The sequence below is a fragment of the Leuresthes tenuis genome, unplaced genomic scaffold (assembly GCF_036924035.1).
Source record: "Leuresthes tenuis unplaced genomic scaffold, fLeuTen1.0.hap1 SCAF_14, whole genome shotgun sequence".
NCBI lineage: Eukaryota > Metazoa > Chordata > Actinopteri > Atheriniformes > Atherinopsidae > Leuresthes > Leuresthes tenuis.
Window position 1 is genome coordinate 24,341,813 of NW_027325368.1, and position 21,421 is coordinate 24,363,233.

The 21,421-nt window shown below is 39.2% G+C and overlaps 3 protein-coding genes across 3 annotated transcripts in view; 1 reads left to right on the forward strand and 2 right to left on the reverse strand.

The window, feature by feature from the left end:
• Positions 1 to 7,587, reverse strand: part of LOC140268232 (uncharacterized) — a 42,284-nt gene extending 34,697 nt beyond the window's left edge. The window contains exons 1-16 of the mRNA XM_072362998.1: positions 7,522 to 7,587; positions 6,361 to 6,457; positions 6,031 to 6,194; positions 5,877 to 5,947; positions 5,469 to 5,634; positions 4,564 to 4,701; positions 4,164 to 4,341; positions 3,929 to 4,068; positions 3,392 to 3,495; positions 2,384 to 2,549; positions 2,091 to 2,276; positions 1,789 to 1,941; positions 1,385 to 1,529; positions 866 to 1,024; positions 501 to 619; positions 216 to 410 (exon numbers count right to left, since the gene is read on the reverse strand). Coding sequence (XP_072219099.1) covers positions 216 to 410; positions 501 to 619; positions 866 to 1,024; positions 1,385 to 1,529; positions 1,789 to 1,941; positions 2,091 to 2,276; positions 2,384 to 2,549; positions 3,392 to 3,495; positions 3,929 to 4,068; positions 4,164 to 4,341; positions 4,564 to 4,701; positions 5,469 to 5,634; positions 5,877 to 5,947; positions 6,031 to 6,194; positions 6,361 to 6,457; positions 7,522 to 7,587 — 2,247 coding nt within the window. The remainder of the gene's footprint in view (positions 1 to 215; positions 411 to 500; positions 620 to 865; positions 1,025 to 1,384; positions 1,530 to 1,788; positions 1,942 to 2,090; positions 2,277 to 2,383; positions 2,550 to 3,391; positions 3,496 to 3,928; positions 4,069 to 4,163; positions 4,342 to 4,563; positions 4,702 to 5,468; positions 5,635 to 5,876; positions 5,948 to 6,030; positions 6,195 to 6,360; positions 6,458 to 7,521) is intronic.
• Positions 7,588 to 7,994: 407 nt separating this feature from the next.
• LOC140269252 (Krueppel-like factor 13) lies at positions 7,995 to 11,894 on the forward strand. The gene is made up of 2 exons (XM_072364279.1): positions 7,995 to 8,793; positions 10,466 to 11,894. The coding sequence occupies exons 1-2, from the start codon at positions 8,292 to 8,294 to the stop codon at positions 10,708 to 10,710; spliced, it is 747 nt and encodes a 248-aa protein (XP_072220380.1). The 5' UTR covers positions 7,995 to 8,291; the 3' UTR covers positions 10,711 to 11,894.
• A 2,999-nt stretch (positions 11,895 to 14,893) lies between these two features.
• LOC140268823 (procollagen galactosyltransferase 2-like) lies at positions 14,894 to 21,412 on the reverse strand. The gene is made up of 12 exons (XM_072363811.1): positions 21,171 to 21,412; positions 20,768 to 20,878; positions 20,567 to 20,672; positions 20,354 to 20,488; positions 20,056 to 20,260; positions 18,095 to 18,214; positions 17,686 to 17,759; positions 17,495 to 17,601; positions 15,840 to 15,972; positions 15,625 to 15,752; positions 15,332 to 15,538; positions 14,894 to 15,230 (listed from the first exon to the last, which is right to left on the reverse strand). The coding sequence occupies exons 1-12, from the start codon at positions 21,410 to 21,412 to the stop codon at positions 14,999 to 15,001; spliced, it is 1,800 nt and encodes a 599-aa protein (XP_072219912.1). The 3' UTR covers positions 14,894 to 14,998.
• Positions 21,413 to 21,421: the final 9 nt, after the last annotated feature.

Below are 21,421 nucleotides of genomic sequence, written 5' to 3' on the forward strand. Positions count from 1 at the left end.
CACAAAGTCCCAACATTTCTGGAATTGGGGTTGGATATGTATTCACTTTAAGTTTAAGTTAAGCCCACTTACAGTGTGTACTGAGAGCATGAAATCTGAAAGACAATAACAATGGTCTTTGTCTGATCTTATAAAGTGTATATGTTAAAATGAAGGCTTTTCTTTTCTAAGATAACAACCTGTTGACTGTCTTACAACAACCACAGACATCTTACCATGCTTCGGGCCTGGTTCAGAAAACTGCTGGTTGTAGACGAACACTTTTCTTTTTCTCCTCTGTGACCATCATTGGTTTTTCTTCTGTTTCGCTGCACCTCACGTTTTCTGTTTTCAGCAGTGGGCTTGCTCTCTGTCTTGTAACCAAAGATACTCTTCATAAGCGGCTCAGCATTTTCAACATGAAGGTCCACCTCAATTGGAAAACATAATGGCATAAGTTATGCCTCGTGACATTGTAATATTTTCCTAATTCCACGACATCTATTGCACATCAAACTTACTTCTAAAAGGTTGTGGGCTCTGCCATGAAAGTACACTGTCAGGTTGGCAGAGGCAGATCTGGGTAGAAATGATTTAGGAGAGAAAATCAATGACGTTTCCACATTTTTGATTCCAATGCCTGAAAAATACAAAAAAGCAGAATAGAATAATGGCAGTAGGCTGCTTGGAGATTATCTACCATACATTTAAATGCCTAACCACCCTCCATTACATCAGCTGTCATCAACACCTTATAATCATCATAACCTTATAATTATCTACTTGTGTAAAGACCTATTGCTCCTTTAAAAGGTAGATCAGCTTTAATGGTAAGTACACATAACAATGTCAGATTTCTGTAATTATGGCCTCAAATTCTTATTACCTGTGGCATATGTGTGGTCTGAATATGAGGAAAATTTTAAAAACTCTGCTTCAAAATCCCGACTGATTATGTCATCAGGCAGCGACTCAATTAAGGCCTGCTTCGTGGGATCCTCACTCCTGAGAACATTAGTCAGATGGCTCCACACAAATGAGCCCACTACAAAAAACAAAAACAAAAAAACAAGAGAAAAGCTCAATTTTTTCAAGGAGACAAGCACAATAAAAAAAGAAGACCTAAGAAGGAAACATCTGTCAAACATGCACCCAACAGGTATACAGAAGATGGATGATCTCATTAGCATTGGAGGTTAAGAGCCAGTTTGTAGAACTTCTAAACTGATGAGCAAGAGTATAGCAGTCAGATCATGCCTGGAGTTTAAGAAATATTGCATTATAAATTTATTATCAAGCAAATATTCCCTTTTCATGATTTTGGCTACAAATATAGCATCCTTAGTGGTCCCCACTGAACGTTTTGACAGGTGGAACACGTTAGACAGTAAAGTCTTGATCAGACCCTGACTGGACGTCTCGCTCCTCAGCCTCGTCTTCACCACTTCAAACACTTCCTGATCAGGGCAGAGCATGAGCTGCTGGTATGCAGCGATCCTGACCTCAGTATCCTCCTGGGAAGAGCTGTACAGCTGCAACAGCACAGACCGCTGATGGAAGGAAACTGATGTCAGTAACTGATGCTGAAGTCCTAGTCGTCACCTCACCTCTTCACCTCCACCTCCTCTCATCATGAATCAATTATCACTTAATTTAGACATTCAGTTTTTGCGGATTTATCTACATTTGATGTTTAGTTAATTGCTATATGTCCAACAAATCCAACTAAAAAAAGCACAATAGCAAGCTCTCACTGACTTTTTTTTTATATACATCATTATAATACTATTAGATTCATCTTCAACTTACATCAGCTGAGCAGGGAAAGCGTCTAAAAGCTTGGATGGCAGCAAGCCTCAGTTCCAAAGAAGTTGAGTGACCCAGTATGCAACGATTTAGGAGAGGAATGAAGGCAGAGGCAGACAAACCAGTGTTTCCCACTGATTTTAGTGCATGAAAAAGCTGCTGGACAACATACAGTAATTAATGCAAAATGAACAGTGTTTATTTGAATTTGAATCTCCTTAATTGAATTATTTTTCAATGGGTCCATGTAAATTTAATAATATGTACGTTACATAATCACTGACTCCTGATTAAAGGCATTGTACCTCCTTGACTCTAATGGGTTTTTCTTCCTCGCAGCCCACTTTCAGAGTTTTCTCAAGTGTCTGTAGGAAGTTCTGCACCTGAGGTATTTCACTACAAGAAGTTGGAGATCTTTGGCACAGCTGATAGGTCAGAGATGATCCTGCCAAGAGTGCCTTGGACCGCAGCTCTGGGTCCTTCAGTAAGGCCTAACAAGTACAGCAAAAATCAATTTGACCAAAATATCTCATCAGTGAATACAAGAGTTTTGATGAGAGTAATTCAGTAATCGTCAGTGTCAGTCAGAGGTTCCTACAATGATGGAGCCAATGATGAATGGTGATGGATGAGGGATGAGGGATAAAGTGGTAAGATAAGAATGAGCCAACCCCTCCTCCACTTCTTTGTTCCTTATCAGGTCAGTCAATAGTATAATGCAATTTTCAGATCCACACACAGGCAATGCATCCAGTAGGGGCTGCCTGTAGAAACATTTAATTAACATCAGTATCAGTTATCTATCTGCTATAGGTAATCTGTAACACCTAGACTACTGTTTCATATCGTTGAGACAAGACTATTTCTTTAAAGCAGACTAAAGCTACTGTATTTGTTCTTAGTGATTTACACAGAAGACATTTAATTACACTAATAGAATTGGTTGCCATTTTTGTTAATTATCTTTTTCACTTTCAAGTACAGAGTACCACTCGTGTCTGCACGGTAATTTGATGTTACAGCCAGTAGAGAATTAGCTTAGCTTCACATAGAAGACTAAAACTTAACTTAATATAAAGACTGGAAATAGAACCTGTTCATATATCTAAAAGTTGAAACTGCATACCAGCTCCTACAGCTAAAGCTAAAGCTAATGCCTCATTAACCTGCTATATATCCTATTGTTTAATCTGTATATTTTGTTGTAGTTTTAAAATGAATTTGCACAAGATTATTTCCTTGCAGGGCACTGCAGGATTAGATATTTCCAACTGATTTAGTTTGCATTAGCAAGCTGTAGCTTTATGTACTGTACACACATTAGAGTGGCATCCATCAGGGCTTTTTCTCAAACACATATTCCATTCTATTTAGTTGCACTAAGAGACCATAAACTGAAAAACTGTAAAGTGCTTGTCACATATTTGTAGAACATTTAGATGAATGATTTATTAATTAAAACCATCTTGTTCACAAACCAGATAAAGCAAACCAGATCGTATTCATTAGAATATAGAGGGTGGGGACATGTTGGAGATTAAAAAATTAGGAACTGAAGGACTAGCCAGAAAAATAAAACATTATGAGACACAGGGGGAATACTGACCAGTCATTGTGGCACTTGAAAGATGCTTCTTGCCAAACTGTCTTCAGTTGAGACAGAGTCATATCTTTCAGTTGGGACACCAGCTGAAGTAACTCTTGTGATACCTTGGAGCACATAGAGTCAAATTCAAACAAATGCATAAACTTATGTTATCAGCATTATGCAATCACAAATAATTCTCCAGTGTCTCTAAATTATTCCCCACTCAACCAGAAGAAATGAACTCTTGAAAAACTGTAAGCACAGTCAGGTTCTGCGTCTGATGGAGCCTTTGAAAGAAATCACATGTAAATAAGCTCTGATGAAAGTTGCCAGATTGACTAACCTCTTTAAGAGAATCAGAAACCTCAGGAGAACTCTAGCCATGACTTACACATACAAACATGCAATCAGTGGTCAGGCAGAGTAAAAGTAATGCTAGTTATTCATATTCACAGCTGAAAGGAATTGCAGCAGTTGAAGTATAGAGTTGATCAAGGGAAACACACAAAGAAGACCCTTAAAAGTAGTATGGGACCTGCTGTGTTTGTGGCCTACCAATTGTGGGTCTGAATTGAGGCTGCATAACAATCTGATGGTCTGAACTGCCTGTGGTGTTGATAATCTGGTTTGTTCTTGCCTTGCAGCCCCTTCATTCACAAACTGCAGATCAGTCAGCATACCAGTACTTAGAGATTCTGTCGAAGCAATCAGGAATTCAGGCATCAGAATCCATGTTCATTGAAAAGCAGGGTTGCTAAGGGAAAAGGCATAGTGTTGATACAAGACTTACCTGCTCCTAAAGGATATCCTGGATGGGCTCTGAGCAGGAGTAATGTAGACACAGTTTGGGTCTTCACCAGCCCGGCAGTCTCAGACCAAGGTGCCAGAGATATAATTTCAGTACAGTTAGCCTCTTCCATTACTGTTGCTCCATGGTGCTGAACACAGCGTTGTTCCATTTGTACTGACTAGCAATAAAACAAACAAAAAAATCTAATATAAAAACCTGATGAATAAAAATATTGAATAAAGGGATTTGACAAAGAGCAGAAATTCTTTTTTAATATTCCGAGTCCAAACTACTGGAATAACTCCATAACACAGCCATAATTGTGCATATTTGTCAAAGCCCATGACCACAGTACAATCAGTCAAGAAACATGTAAAATACAGAGGGTACTCTAACTCACTGTGTCATCTGTTAAAGCAACTGAGTGAGGCCAGAAGTTTGCCAGTGTGGACTGCTGGCACTGTGCTAGATCCCTGGTCTTCACCAGTGCTGGTCCTTTCCTCTCATATCTGCTGATGCACGTACCGTGGATATCACTCTGAGGAAGAAGCATCAAACATAAGTCTGTAAATAAACTGCATAATAATTGATTTATCTGGTATACTGTATACTCTGGCATACTGAAATTAATTAAGTTATTGTTAGAAAAAAATTCAATGGACCATCCAGAATGTTATCATCAACAACTTCCAAAACCAGGTTCCGTGATTATATGGGGGTTGTATCAGTGCTCTTGGCAAAAGTCATTTACACTTCTGTGATGGCAGCATTGATGCAGAAAAGTTCAGTGAGATCATAGAGCAACATATGCTGCATTTGAGATGATGTCTTTTCCAAGGTCGTCCTTGCTTTTTTCAACAAGACAATGCAAAACCACATTCTGCACATGTTATAAATGAACAGCTGTGCAAGAAGAAGGTCCAGGCACTGGACTGGTCTGCCTGCAGTCCTGACCTGTCCCCAAGAGACTGTTTGGAGCATTTTTAAATTAAAAATGCAAAGACAACCCTGTATCGTTGCACATCTTAAAATGTGTTTGCAGGAAGAAATGGACTTCATAACACTTTATCGCTGTGCATCTCCAATACCAGAACTTCTTTAAAGGCTTATGAAAAGGAATTGTAACATTACAAAGTACTAAAAGCTTTACTGTCCCAACTTTTTTTTTTATATGCAAAAATGAAAGTGAAATTAAGTTAACGAGACAAAAAAGTATATATATATATAGATATCTTGGGTTAATTTTGTCAGCAAAGTAATGATTCATAGCTATATCACAGAGAATGCTCTCTCCATGAACCCCACCTCCTTTTCTTCTTTGAGTTTGGTGACCATGGGGGAGGTCTGGAGCATGCTCAGTAAAGCCTTTTTAATGTTGAGAGCCCACACCTGCTCCCCGTTCTGGACACAGAGGGCCGTGACCTTTCCCCCCTGCAGGGAGAACTTGAGGCGAGTTCTCTCCAGTGACTCCCTGGGAAACAAAAACACCAGATGAGCCCTCAGAGACCAGACAGCACATACAAGTGGAGCATCTGAACAGAGTATCTCATTCATAGAAATAATAGTTGTCGCATCCCCAAACCATCTAGGTTTACATCTTTGGTGCAGTAAATGGAGCACAGACACAACTAAAACAATAGACAAACAATAAAACGATAGACAGCAAAAAGTCGGGTAAAAAAAAACAAGTAAGTGAAATATATATGGTGTTACCTCAAACTTTTTAAACGTAGCACAGAATGTTCCCTCTGAGGGGAAAGCCGTTTTATCTGTGGATTCCTTATCTGTTGGACAAGCATGCACATGAAACCACAACATAATATGCTCTTTAGATAAACAACTCACAAACAAGTTTTGCAAAGCCAACCTGCATCATTAGGTGACAGTTGGAGACCACATCAATATCAACCACACAATCAAGGGCCAGTCCATTCCTGCCAATGGAGCCATGAAGGGTGGTGTTTATTGTCGTGGTATACCTGTAAGTGTACCTCACACCCTTGTGATAGGAAAAGTCAGATGCAGGAAATCCTGCGGATGCAGAATAATGCACAATTAAAACATTAAAAAAGGGGAAAAGAAAATCATCCTTGTTTATAAGCAAATATTAGAAAAATAATTTATTTGTTTATTTGTCTGCAAAAGTGCATCAAGTCTGATGCAATGCAATGCACTATTAAACAAACAAAACTCTCACCAGAACAACTTGAATCACAGACATTTGGTTCCACCTGAAGGCAATCACCTACTGAACAAGAGGTTAAATAAAAGAAATCTCTGTCATACTCAAAAAACTACCAACAATCTCAAGTAAAAGCTTGTCCAGCTTCAATACCGATCATCTACAGACATGCCATAAATATGATCTCTGATTTAAATGCAACCTGAAATTTCTTAACACAATGCAACAATACAAAACAGTTAATAAATCTTACCATAGAGCAGGAGAAAAATTAGAAGAACATGTGCATAACCAGGCAGTAACAGCAACACAGCCATAGCAACCCAGAGTCACTGCAGGTCCGGCTCCCTCGGAAAGAAGTAAGAAGTGAGATGAAAGCCAAGCACTGTTCTGAGCCACTGAATGACCAGGCTTGTATGTGGGCTTCCACAGTGTCTCATACTGCTAACAGCAACCAATCAGGAAATTCCTTCCAAGCTGGAGCTACAAACATTTACAGAGCCAATCACTTAACAGTGTTCGGTCTCCTAAAAAACTGTTTTCTTTTGCAAATGGTGACTTGGACTCACATTAGACATTAGCCACAAATGGAGAGAAAATTTCATTATGATCATGTTTAACAGTTTGAAAGTCGACTGGCTAAATATTGTTCAGATAGAAATTATGATTAAGGTTCATTGAAAATAGTTGAGAACACCTTACTATATAGCTATAATAGAATAGCTGAACAATCAAAGGTTATGAGCTAAAGTTGTGGTGAGTTTCCCTTGATATTCTAGCTTTGTACATTTTCCTGGTTTTGAGGAAAAGCATTCACACACGCACGCATAATGGTCAATATAACCATAATTAATAAGCCACACCATGTCTGTGGCTTCAAACCAGTTAAAAGCTGATTTATAAACTTCCAAAAGGGCAAATATAAGCGAGACAAGTGAGCATATAAGAGGAGGAATATCTTATGCAAGTGCCTTGTGGATAAAAACACGTTTTAAAAAATACAGCGTTGATCTATAACGATGACGATGTTTAAAAAAAACAACAAATCATTTTCATCATGTGGACCCCAACACTCAGCCACGTTCTCCTGTCTCCGGCTGCACAGAAAAACTAAACTATCCAACAGGCCTTTTATCCTCTTCCCCCATCATTAAACTGACACACAGTGCCACCTACTTTCCTAGATTCACCCGCCGCCGCGGTCCACGCCCGTGCTTTGCTTGCTGCTGGTTGACGCTGCATTTGATAATCACAAAGAAAAATGTATAAAGGAATTTCCACTTAGGTAAACAGCTGTATTCTTCCGTCCAAGGTTTAAGTGCACGTAATAGTATACGTGGCGTGTTTTGATATAAATGAATTAAAATGTGAGTTAGATTGTGAAAATGTAAAAAGAAAAGTTTGTAATACAGTGATAGTATCTAATATACTATTGTAGAAAACAGTTTATCTTGATCAACATATTTCCATGTGATGTAGACAAGTAAACAAAGTCACATTTATTACTTATTGGATCAATAATAGAATAAGTAACAACAGAATAATAAAAAGAAAACATTTATGGGAATTTAGAGCGATCAAAAAAGTTTTAACCGATGACTCGTGAACGCATCCTTGGTCCGGACCAGGGGGCGTGGGTTTGACCGGCTTTCTCGGAGGCTCAGACACAATGAACCGTCAGACAGAAAGGGGCACGCACGTTGGACCCGTGGTGTTAGCACGATTTTAGCCTATTATTATTCTTAGTTGTGCATTTTCTTTGATTTATTGAATAATTCTTAAACTACTGATACATTATATGGTGGTAACGAGACTCGACTGGGAGCAGTTTGTTCGTCGAGTTTGATGAGAACGAGGTCCGGATCAGACTGTTACCGTTAGCCCCTTCTGTTGTATTTTTCGTTGTTTTTTCTGTTTGAAGACAAAAAAAAACCGAGTAGATAACAATGTCGTTGACTGCGTCGTCTGATTATTTCGCTGCCGAGTGTTTGGTATCGATATCTAGCGGTCCTGTCCTGCACAGACCCACCCCGGTCGCCCCCGCCAGTCAGTCTGCCACGGTGGGCCTTCTCCCTGGGGAACCTGAAGGGTCGAGTGAGGACAGGGAAGTGCGGGAGACTTTGAGGCTGGAAGGGACGAACATGATGACGGTGGCCGGTATCCTCACCGACTTGCACAGCAAGTTTCGCCCTATGTCGGCCTACTCGGAGAGCAGCAACTCCTCGTGCGGTGGGGAGAGCGGCTACACCACGTTGTCCGATCCCACCACCCCTACCATGACCCCCACTGCTACGCCAGTGCCCGGACAGCAGCAGCAGCCACTCAGAGGGGCAGGCGGCGTTGGGCCCCCGCGGTCCCCGGTGAAGCGACACCAATGCACTTTTGACGGATGCGACAGAGTTTACGGGAAATCATCACACCTGAAGGCACACATCCGGACACACACAGGTATGGAAACGACAACAGCTGTATGGTTACATCAGCAGTTCTCAAGTTGTATGGGGTACACAAGCTAGCTGCTGGATAAAATTAAACTTTGTACCCACATTTTGCCTTTTTTGTGACATATAAATTACAGTTGTACGGGATAAACTTTTTGTTATCTGCTTTGTGGGTATAACTTCTCGTGCCATGTCAGTTTTACCTCTTTTACCACCGATTTGACACAATAATGTGACCATACAAAGAGGTGAAAAACAAAAAAAAAAATCACCTCCCCTTAGTGACTCTGACAAAGAAGTAAACTAACAAAAGAACGGGGCTGGACGTTAAAACCTGTGACGAAAGTCTTCCTCCCCACCGTATTTGCATATGAAATGAACGTAAGACGAAACCTTAACGTCGGTAGAGCAGAGTTCATAATGGGACGCGGGAGGCTTTTAGGTTTTTTTTTCTGTGGGTATCATCTACTGTACCCACGTAATTCTCTGTATTGTTAAAAATTCTTGATAAAACGGTCTAGAAAGCTGAAGGAAGGGGTTCTCTCATAATAAGTGCGTCACTTCCATGTGTCTAATCGCCGTATTTTCGTTAAAAAGGGGCGTACACTGAGGATATTTAGCACACCCATGTTGTTGCACCTTAATACTCAGACCTGCATACAACTTCGGGTCTCATCTGAACCGTGCAGTCTCTTTCTATGCAGGTAGAGTTGATCTGACCGGTGGCAGCGATATAATGGCTTCGTTGAAATGTCCGTGTTATTTTGTTGCAAATTAGGAGGTTGCTGGTGTGTCCAGTGTTACAGAGCAGGCGCAAATGGATTAAGGACAGGAAACGGCTCAGAGAAACTGTGGTGGGAACGCCCACGGGGAGTTCTGTAACAACGTGGCCAGGCTTTGTGATCTTGAAAATGGCACCGAGCATCCTAGTCGCTTATCCTGGGTTTGACTCATGTTGCCTGCAAGAGATTAAGGCTAGCTGTAAATTTCGAAAATCCAACTCCTATGAGTGTTTTGTCGTGAATTTAACCGTGTGCAGATCAATATTCATATCCACACTGCACAGGCTGTACATTTAGTCTCATTGTCTTATTTCAATCTAAAAGCTGGGTTTGCTCTCAGGATGCATGTACTGATTTTTTTTTCACATTTTTCGTGTGTATTTCTTCTGTGACAAAAAAAAAAAAAAACCTAAATTAAACCTTTCCAGGCCCTTTTCTGGTAAAGGAGATTATTATGTTAGCCCCAATCCTTGCTAGTTAAAACAAGACTGTAGTCTTGTGTAATTTCTTTGATCACATACCAAATGAAGATGCACAAACGTAGAAGCCCCAGTGTGCCATACTTGGTTATGTCATGTTGAATGAAAGACTGCATCATTTGCAAGGCTGCTTAATGTTAAGCTTAATGTTCCACAAGCGGTTGCCATATTTTATCAGATGCTTTGATCATCTTCATGCAAATGTACAATTTGGACTGAACTTTCTACTTTATTGTCAAAATTTAGTTTTTTGTTGATGTAATGTGAATGCAGCCAGATGTTAATGGTATCAATTAATCCATCATCCTCTGTCAACTACAGCGTGCTTATTAATCTGTGTTGTATGCTTGTAGTGTAAGCCTGAAATCTCACAGGTAATATGGTCCAAAAGTTAATGGTTCTTTCCGCTCTGTTGTAGGTGAGAGGCCCTTTCCATGCACCTGGCCTGACTGTGAGAAGAAATTTGCCCGCTCTGATGAGCTTGCCCGCCACACCCGCACCCACACAGGGGAGAAGCGCTTCCTGTGCCCACTGTGTGATAAGCGCTTCATGCGCAGTGACCACCTGATCAAGCATGCTCGCCGTCATCCCGACTTCCAGCCCTCGATGTTGGGCCGCAACAAGGGCGCATCTTCAGCTTCTAACCAAGACATGCAAAATTAGGAGGGTTTGGGTGGCAGGTTTCTGGCGTACTTAGAATGACAGAAGTAGAAGGTCACATTGGTTTCAAGTCAACAAGCTAAAATCAAATCCACTGACTAGGATTTAGCTTTGCTGTGCTCTACTCCAACATGTGCGCGCACACAAGCCACCACACATGTTGCAGGATGTTGGGGGAATAGTAAGTTGAGTCATTTGACTTCCCACTCACTTGCTCGTTATAATTACGGCTGGGGATTGAAAACATTCCCTTGCTATTTCATTCCTGTTATTTTTTCCCTTAAAGCAACACATCGGACCTATCGCACTTCCATTTGCATGCCCAGCTGCACATGTGTCAAAGCATTTGTGTGGTGTTTACAAAATGGCAGACTGGAGTGAGCCTTCAAAAGTGTTGCCTCACAAAGGACAGACAATAAGATATAGCGAAATTCCCCTCTGCATCAAAATTTTTACATGCAGGGGAATCTAAGGCAGTCAGTGAAGATGGAGATACCACAGAGTAGTATAAGAATGCGATTACATATGAGAATGTAGTGACATTGAATTGAGAATTTTTATTCGATAACCATTTTAGGTTCATTTGTTGAATGAAATAGGTCTGCCTTATCAGTCAAGGTACTTCACATTGATACAGAACGTCTGTAAAAGCCAATCCTACCATGAAGCAGTCCTAAGAATTGCCTGACACCACAATGTTATGATATATCAAAAATACAGCTAGCACAAACGGTGATTTAATTTTTTTTTCTAACCAAATAAATTTACAAAATACCTCATTGTTTATTACAGGTTTATGGCAGCACAATTTTAATTTTTCTCAGACTTCTTATTCTCTGTTTCAGGAGTTGATAATAAACAATCATCAAGCAGATTTCAAGCAATGAAATCTACCCAACATAACCTCATTTATCAGACTGAAACATTTTCAGAAATTTCAGGGATTTTTCACATTTTTTCGAAGTTAAAATGTGCTCATTCATCATCAACCAAAACTCCTCTGGTTTCTTGTGGATATTTTGTAATTAATTTTTGTGCTGTTCAGTACCATTTATTTACCTTGAGGAATGTTGTGATATTAGGTAGCTGGGCAATGACTAGAAGCTTTTTCATTTTTTAAACCTCTATTTTGGTTATTATCTTAGTTTAGCTGGTTTTTGGCTTTAGTGGTGACACATTCCTTTTTTTTTTTTAAATATAAATTGCATTATTACTGAGGCTTTTTTTTTTTTAAAACAACAAAAAATATATCCAATTAAACTATAGATCAAATATTAATTTTTACTAGAAAGTGGAACAAATTTCACTATAGAAGAGGAATATGCACATTGCTCTGAAGGCTAGATCGGCTATACACAAAATTCTGACACACAATACACTACAGTATTATGTCTAATATTGATGCAAATGTACATAAGCTTTAAGCTTTACTGTAGAGAAATGGTAATGCTACTAGCAGCAGAAATAATACATGTGACGAATTGTAGTCCTTATATTAGGGGTAACATGCTTGATAGGATGACATTGCCTGTGTGAGTCGATGTGTGTGTATGTTAGTGACAGAACTGGGAAAAGTGTGTATGCAGTGGAATCAAAGTGATGTATTTCTTCTTTTTTTTGTTGTTGTCTCTTTTTTTTTTTGTGGGGGTGGGGTTTTTCAGCCTGCTGCCTTTAATGCATTCAATTCGCTCTTCTGGGATGTGGAGCCAGATGGCAGAATGTGTGGAACTTAGTGTGCTGAGTGTTTTCCTCAACAGTAGACAAACAAGACTTATAAATGAGTAGCATTGGAAAAAAGGAAGAAAAAAAATCCTATTCTTTTGGTAGAAATCCAAATTTTAATTGTCATCAAAGCTAAAGCGCAGATGTTCTAACACAGAATGGTCGCTGGGTTCTGTCTTGTCGTCGCTGAACTCGCCACGTCTCAGTGAGACGCAGCTATCACTGATGGATTACCATCCATTCAAAAACAGAATAATACTCATAGGATTCAGAAATTGTAGCTCAAAAGATAACTTCAAGTAATTTGTGTGTTTCCAATCCCTTTGAGTACAAAGACTGTGGGGTTCAGGTCTGAATATAGATGCGTTGATTTCTTTTTGAGTGGTTCCACGCCGTTTGACCCACTCACCGACATATTCTTTATCTCAGTGACAACACTTCTTCAGGAAACTCTGAAAGCCTTAAACTATGTCATAACTACTTTGCACCATGTTTACAGTTGGATCATTGTATAGTTATATATATTCCCTTTTGTGGGTACATTACAGAAACTCATGCAATATGGCACTTTCTCTGAAAGGTATTTGGCTGAAGTGTAAATGCTTGCACTGTTACTGTGTTTCTACAAGCAAGCATTGTGGAACTGTGTATGTGTTTAAAAAAACTGCCTTTTCCATTTGCTTCACAAAACATAATTGAACTGGGTTGTTGTTGCTTTTCTTTAGATAGTTATGTTTATTGTTTGCTTAGTTTTCCAGGCCATCCCTTATTGTGGAATTTGTGTTTATTTTCTAGATGGAATACATTTAATTGTTGTTCCCAGATCTGTTGATTCAGTCTCCTCCAAACTAAGATCAAAGAGGGCAACCGCAGATGTCTTCCTCTTTCACGTCAAACCATTTTCATATGCAGCAGAAGTTCACTGTTGTGTTCCTTTTAATGGGAGCTGTACTCATTGAAGTGAATGCAACGCTTTGAAACTTTGTACACAACTTTTCATCAGAGGTTAAACGTTTTTGGTCGCTGCTGGCAGTGACCTCGAACACCTGGACTGTTTAACAAAGGAACAAACTCGGTAAACTATATTTTCAAATGGAAATCTTTCCTTCCATCTCTCGTTACAGATGGAAGTGACATCTGAGACTCAAAGCTATAAAATCACAAGAACATACCTCACTTTTTTTCTTTTTTTCTTTTTTTTTGCAGTGTCTGTACAGATGCCATTCAACCAGTCTTTAAGAAATTCCTTCACGGCTGTTTAACCTCGAAAGGTGTCAGCAGTTATTATGGTCTGTTTTGTACTCTTGTATCCTCACTGACGATATGCAACATGATTACTTCCTTTGTAGCAGAACTCCTTTTACTTGCCTCAGTGAACACGTGGATAAGAGTAAACTGGTAAATCCTCCACTGACTGTCATTAAGGTTTTGCTACGGCTAATTTTTTTTTTTCCGTTTTATTAAGGGTTTAAACTAAACTGCTGGCTGGGGTCAAGGCTTAAAAGGGGCATTGAAACACAAAGATAAATACCTGTAGACTGTCATTTCATTGAAGATGTTGCTTAAAAAGTTCAGTCCAAATCTATTTGTTCATATCACAGAATGTGGCTCGTTTTTGCTGCGCTGCCCCTCTGAGGGGGAAAAGCCACACTAATTCAGATATGCACATTGTACAGAAGTGGATGTTTTTTCTTAATTGATTGCTAATTTTTATATGATGTCATTTTTAAACTCCTCCTATCAAAGCTTTAGTTGAAATAAATGGGAGGAACTGTGGAACTAAATAATTGCTGCAAAAAGCTGTTTTGATATTTATATTCTCAGGCGTCTTAGATTTTGAGCATTGGAGTTTCAATATTTCCTGTGCAACACCGACATATAAGCATGTTATTTCATTTTGTTGATTAATTTATTAGGTATCAGACGTATCAGTTGAGTGGTTTAATTTTTCTTTTCATAACTCATATTGTGATATGGAACTGTACTAATATTAAATGGTTCCAGTGATTGCTTGATCTTTTTTTTTTCCCAATAAAAATTCTTAAGTTTAGAGCTCGTCTTGTGTGCGTTTCTTCTGCTTGTTGAAGTGTAAACGCAGGCAGCTGAAACTGAAAAAGGATCCACAGAAATGTGCTTGAAGAACGTGTCTGTAACCAGAAGGCTTCACTGTTTTTCTTCATTTAAAAAACTCACATAAAACCCCCCTTTGACACTAAACTTCAGCGTTACAATGATTACTTTATTCACTGCAGTTTACTGAGCTAAAAGTCTAAAGCTCCCATATTCTTAGTTGCATTATTTTCTTAATTAAATTGATGAAAAATGCTGAAATGTAGTGCTGTGGACGAAACAAAAGTTTACAACTGAGAAAGTAAAATTACTTTTATGAATGAATTTCAAAGAGAATATTTGCTGTAAAATTAAGTTTTTATACAAGATTAATTTTGATTTAAGCAACACAGTTCAAATCAGCTCAGCCATGGTTTGGGATGTGACACAGGCCTAACGTTTCTACTGTGTGTCCTGCTCAGGCTTCACCTTTGTATCCACTGACAGTGAGGTGGGGGTCTCACCACAAGCCACTGGTTTGAAGCCTTACATCTTCGGATTGTTCTTCACAGCTGTGTTTGGTTTTGTCTCTGTCCCAGTCTGTTTCCGTGGCCTCATCATCCCAAATGGTTGACGTCTCTGTGTCGCTAAAGTAGCCGGGCTCACCGGTGTAGTGTGTGGGGAACACCAACAGCGGTTCCACTGAGAATGCTTTCAGGTCCCTGTCCTCAAAATACTGCATATACTCATCTCTGAAAGGATAGGGAGGGTGACGTCATGATTTACAAACACAAAAGCTGTCAATGATCATCAAAGCACGAGATCTGGATTTTCATATATACTCAAGACTTACTTGGGGTGCTTGTTGAACATGAGTGGAAGGAACTCATCAACAGGCAGCATTTTGTTCAGGGGTTTCGCCCTCAAAAGCTTCTTGGCACCATTCAGTGAGAGGGCATAACCCAATGTCCAGTAGGAGTAGCCTGGGTGCACCAGGTTGCTGACTCCCTTCACCCAGTTCTCTGGCTCCTTTACCTGCAGCCTCTTACGACCTATATAACTACAGGGAGACAACTCACCACTTAAACTTAAGGTGAATATGAAAAAAAATTGATAAATAAAGAAGAAAAGAAAAAAAAAACTGACAGTAGGTCCCAGTCAAGCTGCACTCTCAGCACATTGCCCATGATGGTCGCCATCCGGCTGTAAAACCTGGGCTCAAATCTCACATCGTCCTCAAGGGCAAGCACCTGCTGTAGTTCCTGCTGCACCACCTAGAGGGTGACAAATACCAGCCATAATCATCACTGAACTTTAACTATACTGCAGAAAATCGCCCCATGACCAGCAACTGTCAGTACCTGCTTCCAGATGTTGAAGTGGCTGAGGAAGCAGCCTATCTCTCCTCTGGTCAGCACACGGTCTGAATAAGGGTCTTTGTACCCAGGCAGCATGTCTATACCCAGGGCCCGCAGCTGTGATGACTTCAAGGCTCTGAAAAAGTGAAATGCAGGGAAATTGTCTTAATTTTCTGTTTTCCTTTGCCTGCCATGAATTCCTACATCAGTAAAGCTCTAGATTGATGGTGGAAAAACAATAAAGCTTCTTCAAAGGAAAAAAAGATAACAACAATGAGTGTAGATTTGTTTTCCCAATAAGATTTGTTCATAAATCATCATTTTCTAAAATAGGAAAATATTTTAAGTTATAAAACAGTCGCTAATCAAGTAAAAGCTCAGACGGAGTAGAAATGAAAATTTAAAAAAACAGTCTGAAAATTACTTTGACTTTTACCACATTACAGACAGTATCAACCAAAGATATTTCACATTTTGTCTAATCAGCTCCATTTCATTTGTTACAATGAGTCTTTTTTATTTTTGTTTATTTTTGTCTGCAGCACATTCCATTGGTAAAACTTTTTAAACCAAAACTCTTCATTTAAAATATGTTCTGTATTCTGTATTGAGGAAGGATACAGAAGGATATTGAGGCATTTCACCATTATTTGGTCCTATTATTCCTGCAAACATGTTTCAAGATCTCGCATTTTTTTCATTTAAAAATTCTCCACACATTCTCTACTGGGAACAGCATATGTTACTAAACATGGCACTGATATGTCCTTATATGACCACACAGCCTGGCTTTTGAAGATATTGCTTGAAACAGTCAGAGGTCCTTTTTCTCAAAAATAACTAAATAAATAATCATGCTCTTATTCCTCCAGCTTGCTTGAATGATTAAATGATATGAAGCTTAGAGGGGGAAATATGCAAACAGTTCAGTTATTATTCTTAATGCATTTGATGGAAAACTGAAGATTATATGGCTATCTTCCTCTCCAAAGATACATTTCCTTTATGGTTGCTACTTTTGTACCGAATCATATTTATATGATTCCTTTTACACACTTCCTTTTCCCCTCATTATTAGCCCTCAATTGCCTGCATCTCAAATATTCTTAAATGCTCTGCAGGCCTGACATGTCAAAATAGGCTAATATAATAAAGAATGTCAAGACAGAACATGAAATATATTGGGTTCATTGCACAGGATAATAAAATTTAACCTTTTCAACTTTTTAAAAATAAATTTGACAGCTATTACTACTCACACTTAAAGCAGTCAAACAAACCCAGTCAGAGGGAGGATGTTCCACTGAGGAGTTGTACAGTATTAGAACAACATTGTAAAGATATGTGGAATCTTAAGTAAAACAAAACAAAACAAACAATAAAACCAATGATCATAATCCAGTTATATATGAAGATGAACTTTTCATTCACATTCTATATAATGTCATTTAATCACTTATTCATACACCGGGTTTAATTTATATTTTGCAACATGTAGTCGGAACTGATTCATTCTTCAAATCCCACCAGTTACTTCTACTTAAATATTTTTATCATTATCAGTACACATGAGTATCTTACTCATTTCGCCATTTCAACTTTTGTTCCTGAATACTGTCACATAGTTTCAAGTTCTGTCAGACTGCTGAATGGCATACTTGCCATCCACGGCTTCAACCAGTGTCGCATTAATGCCGAGGACAGCCAGAGAACTCAGCATCCGGTCCCTTCGGTCTGAGCGCCGCTTCAGATTGATTAGAAAGATCTGTGTGGAGGAGAACAACGGTTCTTTTTAAACATCCCTCTGTCAATGGAAGTGATTCCACTGCCTCACAAAATGTTTCTGTACCTCATCAAATCCCATCTTCCGTGTTTCTCTAAGTCTCGTGTGCATATACTGTGAAGGCTCCATTGTGTAGTCAACTGGAAACAAAAGGCATCACATTCAGATTTTAAACTGAATGTAGTATGAATGTAGATACTTTTAACACAGTCCTTTCAAAAGAATTTGTTAGACATGTTCAACATCTAACAGATGTGAAATTCTCAAAAAAACGGAAGACGGAAGAGTGAAGTGAGAGGCAGTTGACTCACACAGGAGTGAGGCATGTGTCGTGACTCCGAGAGCAGACCAAGGCAAATATGCTACGTAGAACTAGTCCACAAAGACTGGTAGTATAGAGCGCAAAAGTTATCAACCATAGATCAATCAATAGGCCAATCACATTGTGATATCCATAGTTAGAATAACTACTTACTGAGTGCCTCTGTCAGTGTGTGAGTGAAACTCTCCTCTTCTTCTTCCAGAGTCTGGTTTTGTCTGAGGGGAACTGGTAAATATCCGTAATGGTTCCTGTTGCACACATACATTTGGACACCTACAGTAATGGAAAGGGATGAGATCATATTGCAATTTACATTCCAATAATATTTGCATTTCTTTATTATTCCTATCAAGATGATCTTTAGTAAATAATGATATTTAATTCTGACATTAAATGTTTAAATGGTGGTTTACAAACTTTGAATATTCACAATCTTAAACAAAATCATAACAAATCTAAACTCTTGTAAAGATTAAGTTGAAATATTTATAGAATTCCTCAAATGTCTTGACATGACCCAATTATTTCTATACGTTAGGATTAGCATTAGAAGAAACAGAGTTTGCGTCTATGAAGTGACTCCAAAACTATAAATTTCTAGTCATAAATTCAGGACTTCAAAAGAGTTAAACCAAAGAAAATTAAATGAAAAAACAAATAAAAACTTCATGTCAGAGTTGTTAGCTACTTAGATTTTCCACTCTATTACTCTCTGTGGGTTTGAGTCAGAATAAATGTGGAAAAAGGTGTCATATACCGGTACATAATAAAAACTTGACAAGGTCTTAAAAGTAGGTAAATAGATGACAGCAACACATGACATATTATACTGGTCATTGTTTATCTAACAAAAGCTAGACTAAAATGTAAAAGCAATGTGTTTTTCACACACTCAGTACACACCATGATTCCATCCTTTGTAGAACCACCTTCAGCAGCGATAACTTGACATTATCGTTTTTTTCTGTATGATATTTTCAGTTTTACATATTGAAGTGGAAAAATTTTGGCCCACTATTCTTTTGTTGCATCAGTTCATTGAAGTTTGTGGACATTTGTTTATACACAGTTCTGTTAAAGTTCCACCACAGCATTTCAATCAGGTTAAGGTCTGGACTTTGACTGGAACATTGCAACACCTTGATTCTTTCTTTTCAGACATTCTGTTGTAAATTTGCTGATGTGTTTGGGATCATTGTCCTGTTATATGACCACATTTTAGCCAAGATTTTGCTTTTGGACAAATAACTTCACATTTGACTCTAGAACACTTTGCTATACAGAGTTCATGGTCAACTCTTCCTTCACAAATGTTGCACCTTATCGGGACAAAAAAACCAAAGAACATGTTCCTCCTCGTAATTCACACATGCCAAACAGAGGCACATCAACCCCGGTCCCAGGGTCCTGTGGCTGCAAAATAAGCCCAGATCATCAGCCCTCCACTGCTGTGCTATGCGGTGTTTGTGGTGATATGCTTTTCACCAAACATCCTGCTGTGCATTATAACCAAACATCTCCACTTTGGTTTCATCTGTCCAAAGGACATTGTTCTAGAACTTTAGTGGTTTGTTCAGATGCAGCTGTGCAGCTATGTTATTTTTAGAGAGAAGAGGCTTTGTCCTGCAGCCCTTCCCAATAAGTCATACTTGTTCAGTCTTTCTCTAATCTTACTGCCATGAACTTTAACATTTAACATGCTAATAGAGCCTTGTAGAGTCTGAAATCATGAACTATTTGGGTTTTTTCTAGTTTCTCTGAGCTTGCTGGGACGTCCACTCCTGGGAAGATTGATCGCCTTCTTGAGTGTTTTCCAGAATAGTCTTTCTCTCTGTAGAATGATGGACTCCAGATAGTTTAGAAATGGTCTTCTAACCCTTCACAGATTGATGGGCAGCAACAATTGCTTCTCTAAGATCATTGCTGATGTCTTTCCTCCGTGGCATTGTGTTATCACACACCTGAATGCTCCATAGTTACATGCTGGTCATGAAAGTTTATTTTTGTTCAGTGAAGTTTTCCCACCTCATTTTCACAAATGACTGCCACCCGATGACTATTATCAACATTACACAAGAAAAGCACCCACCATAGCCTAAATCAAAGGTTCTTACCTGTTTTTTTTGCAGAAAAAGCGAAAACCATGATGTCATCTAAATCGTATGGGTACTCTGGGTGAGGAGGGTAGAAGGCCAAAGCCTGGCTGGCTGCGCGCCTCAGATCCAGAAGGTAAGTGGAGTGCACCATGGGAAGAGCAAAGCAGCCCTGCCATTTCCACTTACGGATGGGAATATACTCTGGTGTTCGTCTGTAGTAGCCCTATGTGTGCATTCAAATACAAACACCATGAAAACAGCGACTTGCCCAAAGTTTTCAGTAAAAATTCTGTACTACTCATTACATTGTGTTTACCTGGGGAGTTATGCCACACCAGAAGTTTGAGTAAAGGCTTTTTGATTCCAGCATGGGGGCCACAATGGTTAAGTTCTCTGCTATCATGTCAGTTAGCACATGGTGGTTTGTCAGTAAATTGTCGCTGTCCACAAACTAATGAAAACAAAAAGAGTTGACAACGTTTTAATCTGATACTATATTGTGATTTGTCAATCTTTGTGTCTGTTTTACCAGTATATAATCTGTCCAAAGTCGTTTGGCAGTCTGCTTTAACTTCATCACATGGGTGAACCGGGAGTTGGGCCAGTGTTTTGGACCCTCCTCGTCTACATAACAAGTGTTACATAGACAAGAGTTGAGGGTCAGAAAGTCAGAGGATCTCAGGCATTTATGCAACTATGCCATATAACAGTATCAGAATGATTCAGTTACCTCGATTGCTCCGTTGGCCTCCACTCCACAGAGTGATACAGGTGCTGAACTCTTCTGAGCCACTCCTGAAGCATGGCTGTGCTGTTATCCACACTGTGGTCAGAGGCTGCCCTGAGAGATCAGAGACAACAGTTCTTTCTTTCTTTTTGTAAGCAGAAGAGTCTGAAATGAAACTGAAAACACATTTGTATTGTCTTAATGGCTTGATACATATGTGTATGTAAACACTGTGTGCATGTGTGTTTGCTTTGTTGTAGCTCTTTAAATCAAATCTGCCCTTCTCATTAGCAATAGTTCCATAAATCATAATGAATATTTTCCTCCTTTCTCCAAACAAATTAACATATTTATTCATATATTTTTTCAATTTAAAGATCACTGCAACTTTTACATACAAGTTTACCAAATGGCAATGCGGTCCTTTGGATAATCCAGCCTTTCAATGCATCCCAAGAAGTACGGCAGGCTGTGCTGTGCGTTGCGAGCAAGGATGGAGATCAGCACCGTGGGCTTCAGTAAGGAGGACTCCAGCTGGGCTGCCTGGTGGAGACAGTCAGCTGGCTTCTCCTCTGCGCTGCTGAGTAGGAAGAGCCATCCAGCTGAAAGCACCAAATAAAAACTGAATCCTTTAAAATCCAAAGCCATATCTCCACC

Excerpts from the sequence above, each read along its gene's own strand:
- LOC140268823 (XM_072363811.1), bottom strand. The coding sequence starts at position 21,412 with ATGGCTTTGGATTTTAAAGGATTCAGTTTTTATTTGGTGCTTTCAGCT. Across the intron at positions 17,760-18,094 it reads CACACTGACAGAGGCACTCA|TTGACTACACAATGGAGCCT; the intron begins GTAAGTAGTTAT and ends TTTTGTTTCCAG. Across the intron at positions 15,539-15,624 it reads CAGCTTGACTGGGACCTACT|TTATATAGGTCGTAAGAGGC; the intron begins GTCAGTTTTTTT and ends GTCTCCCTGTAG.
- LOC140269252 (XM_072364279.1), top strand. The coding sequence starts at position 8,292 with ATGTCGTTGACTGCGTCGTCTGATTATTTCGCTGCCGAGTGTTTGGTA. Across the intron at positions 8,794-10,465 it reads ACACATCCGGACACACACAG|GTGAGAGGCCCTTTCCATGC; the intron begins GTATGGAAACGA and ends GCTCTGTTGTAG.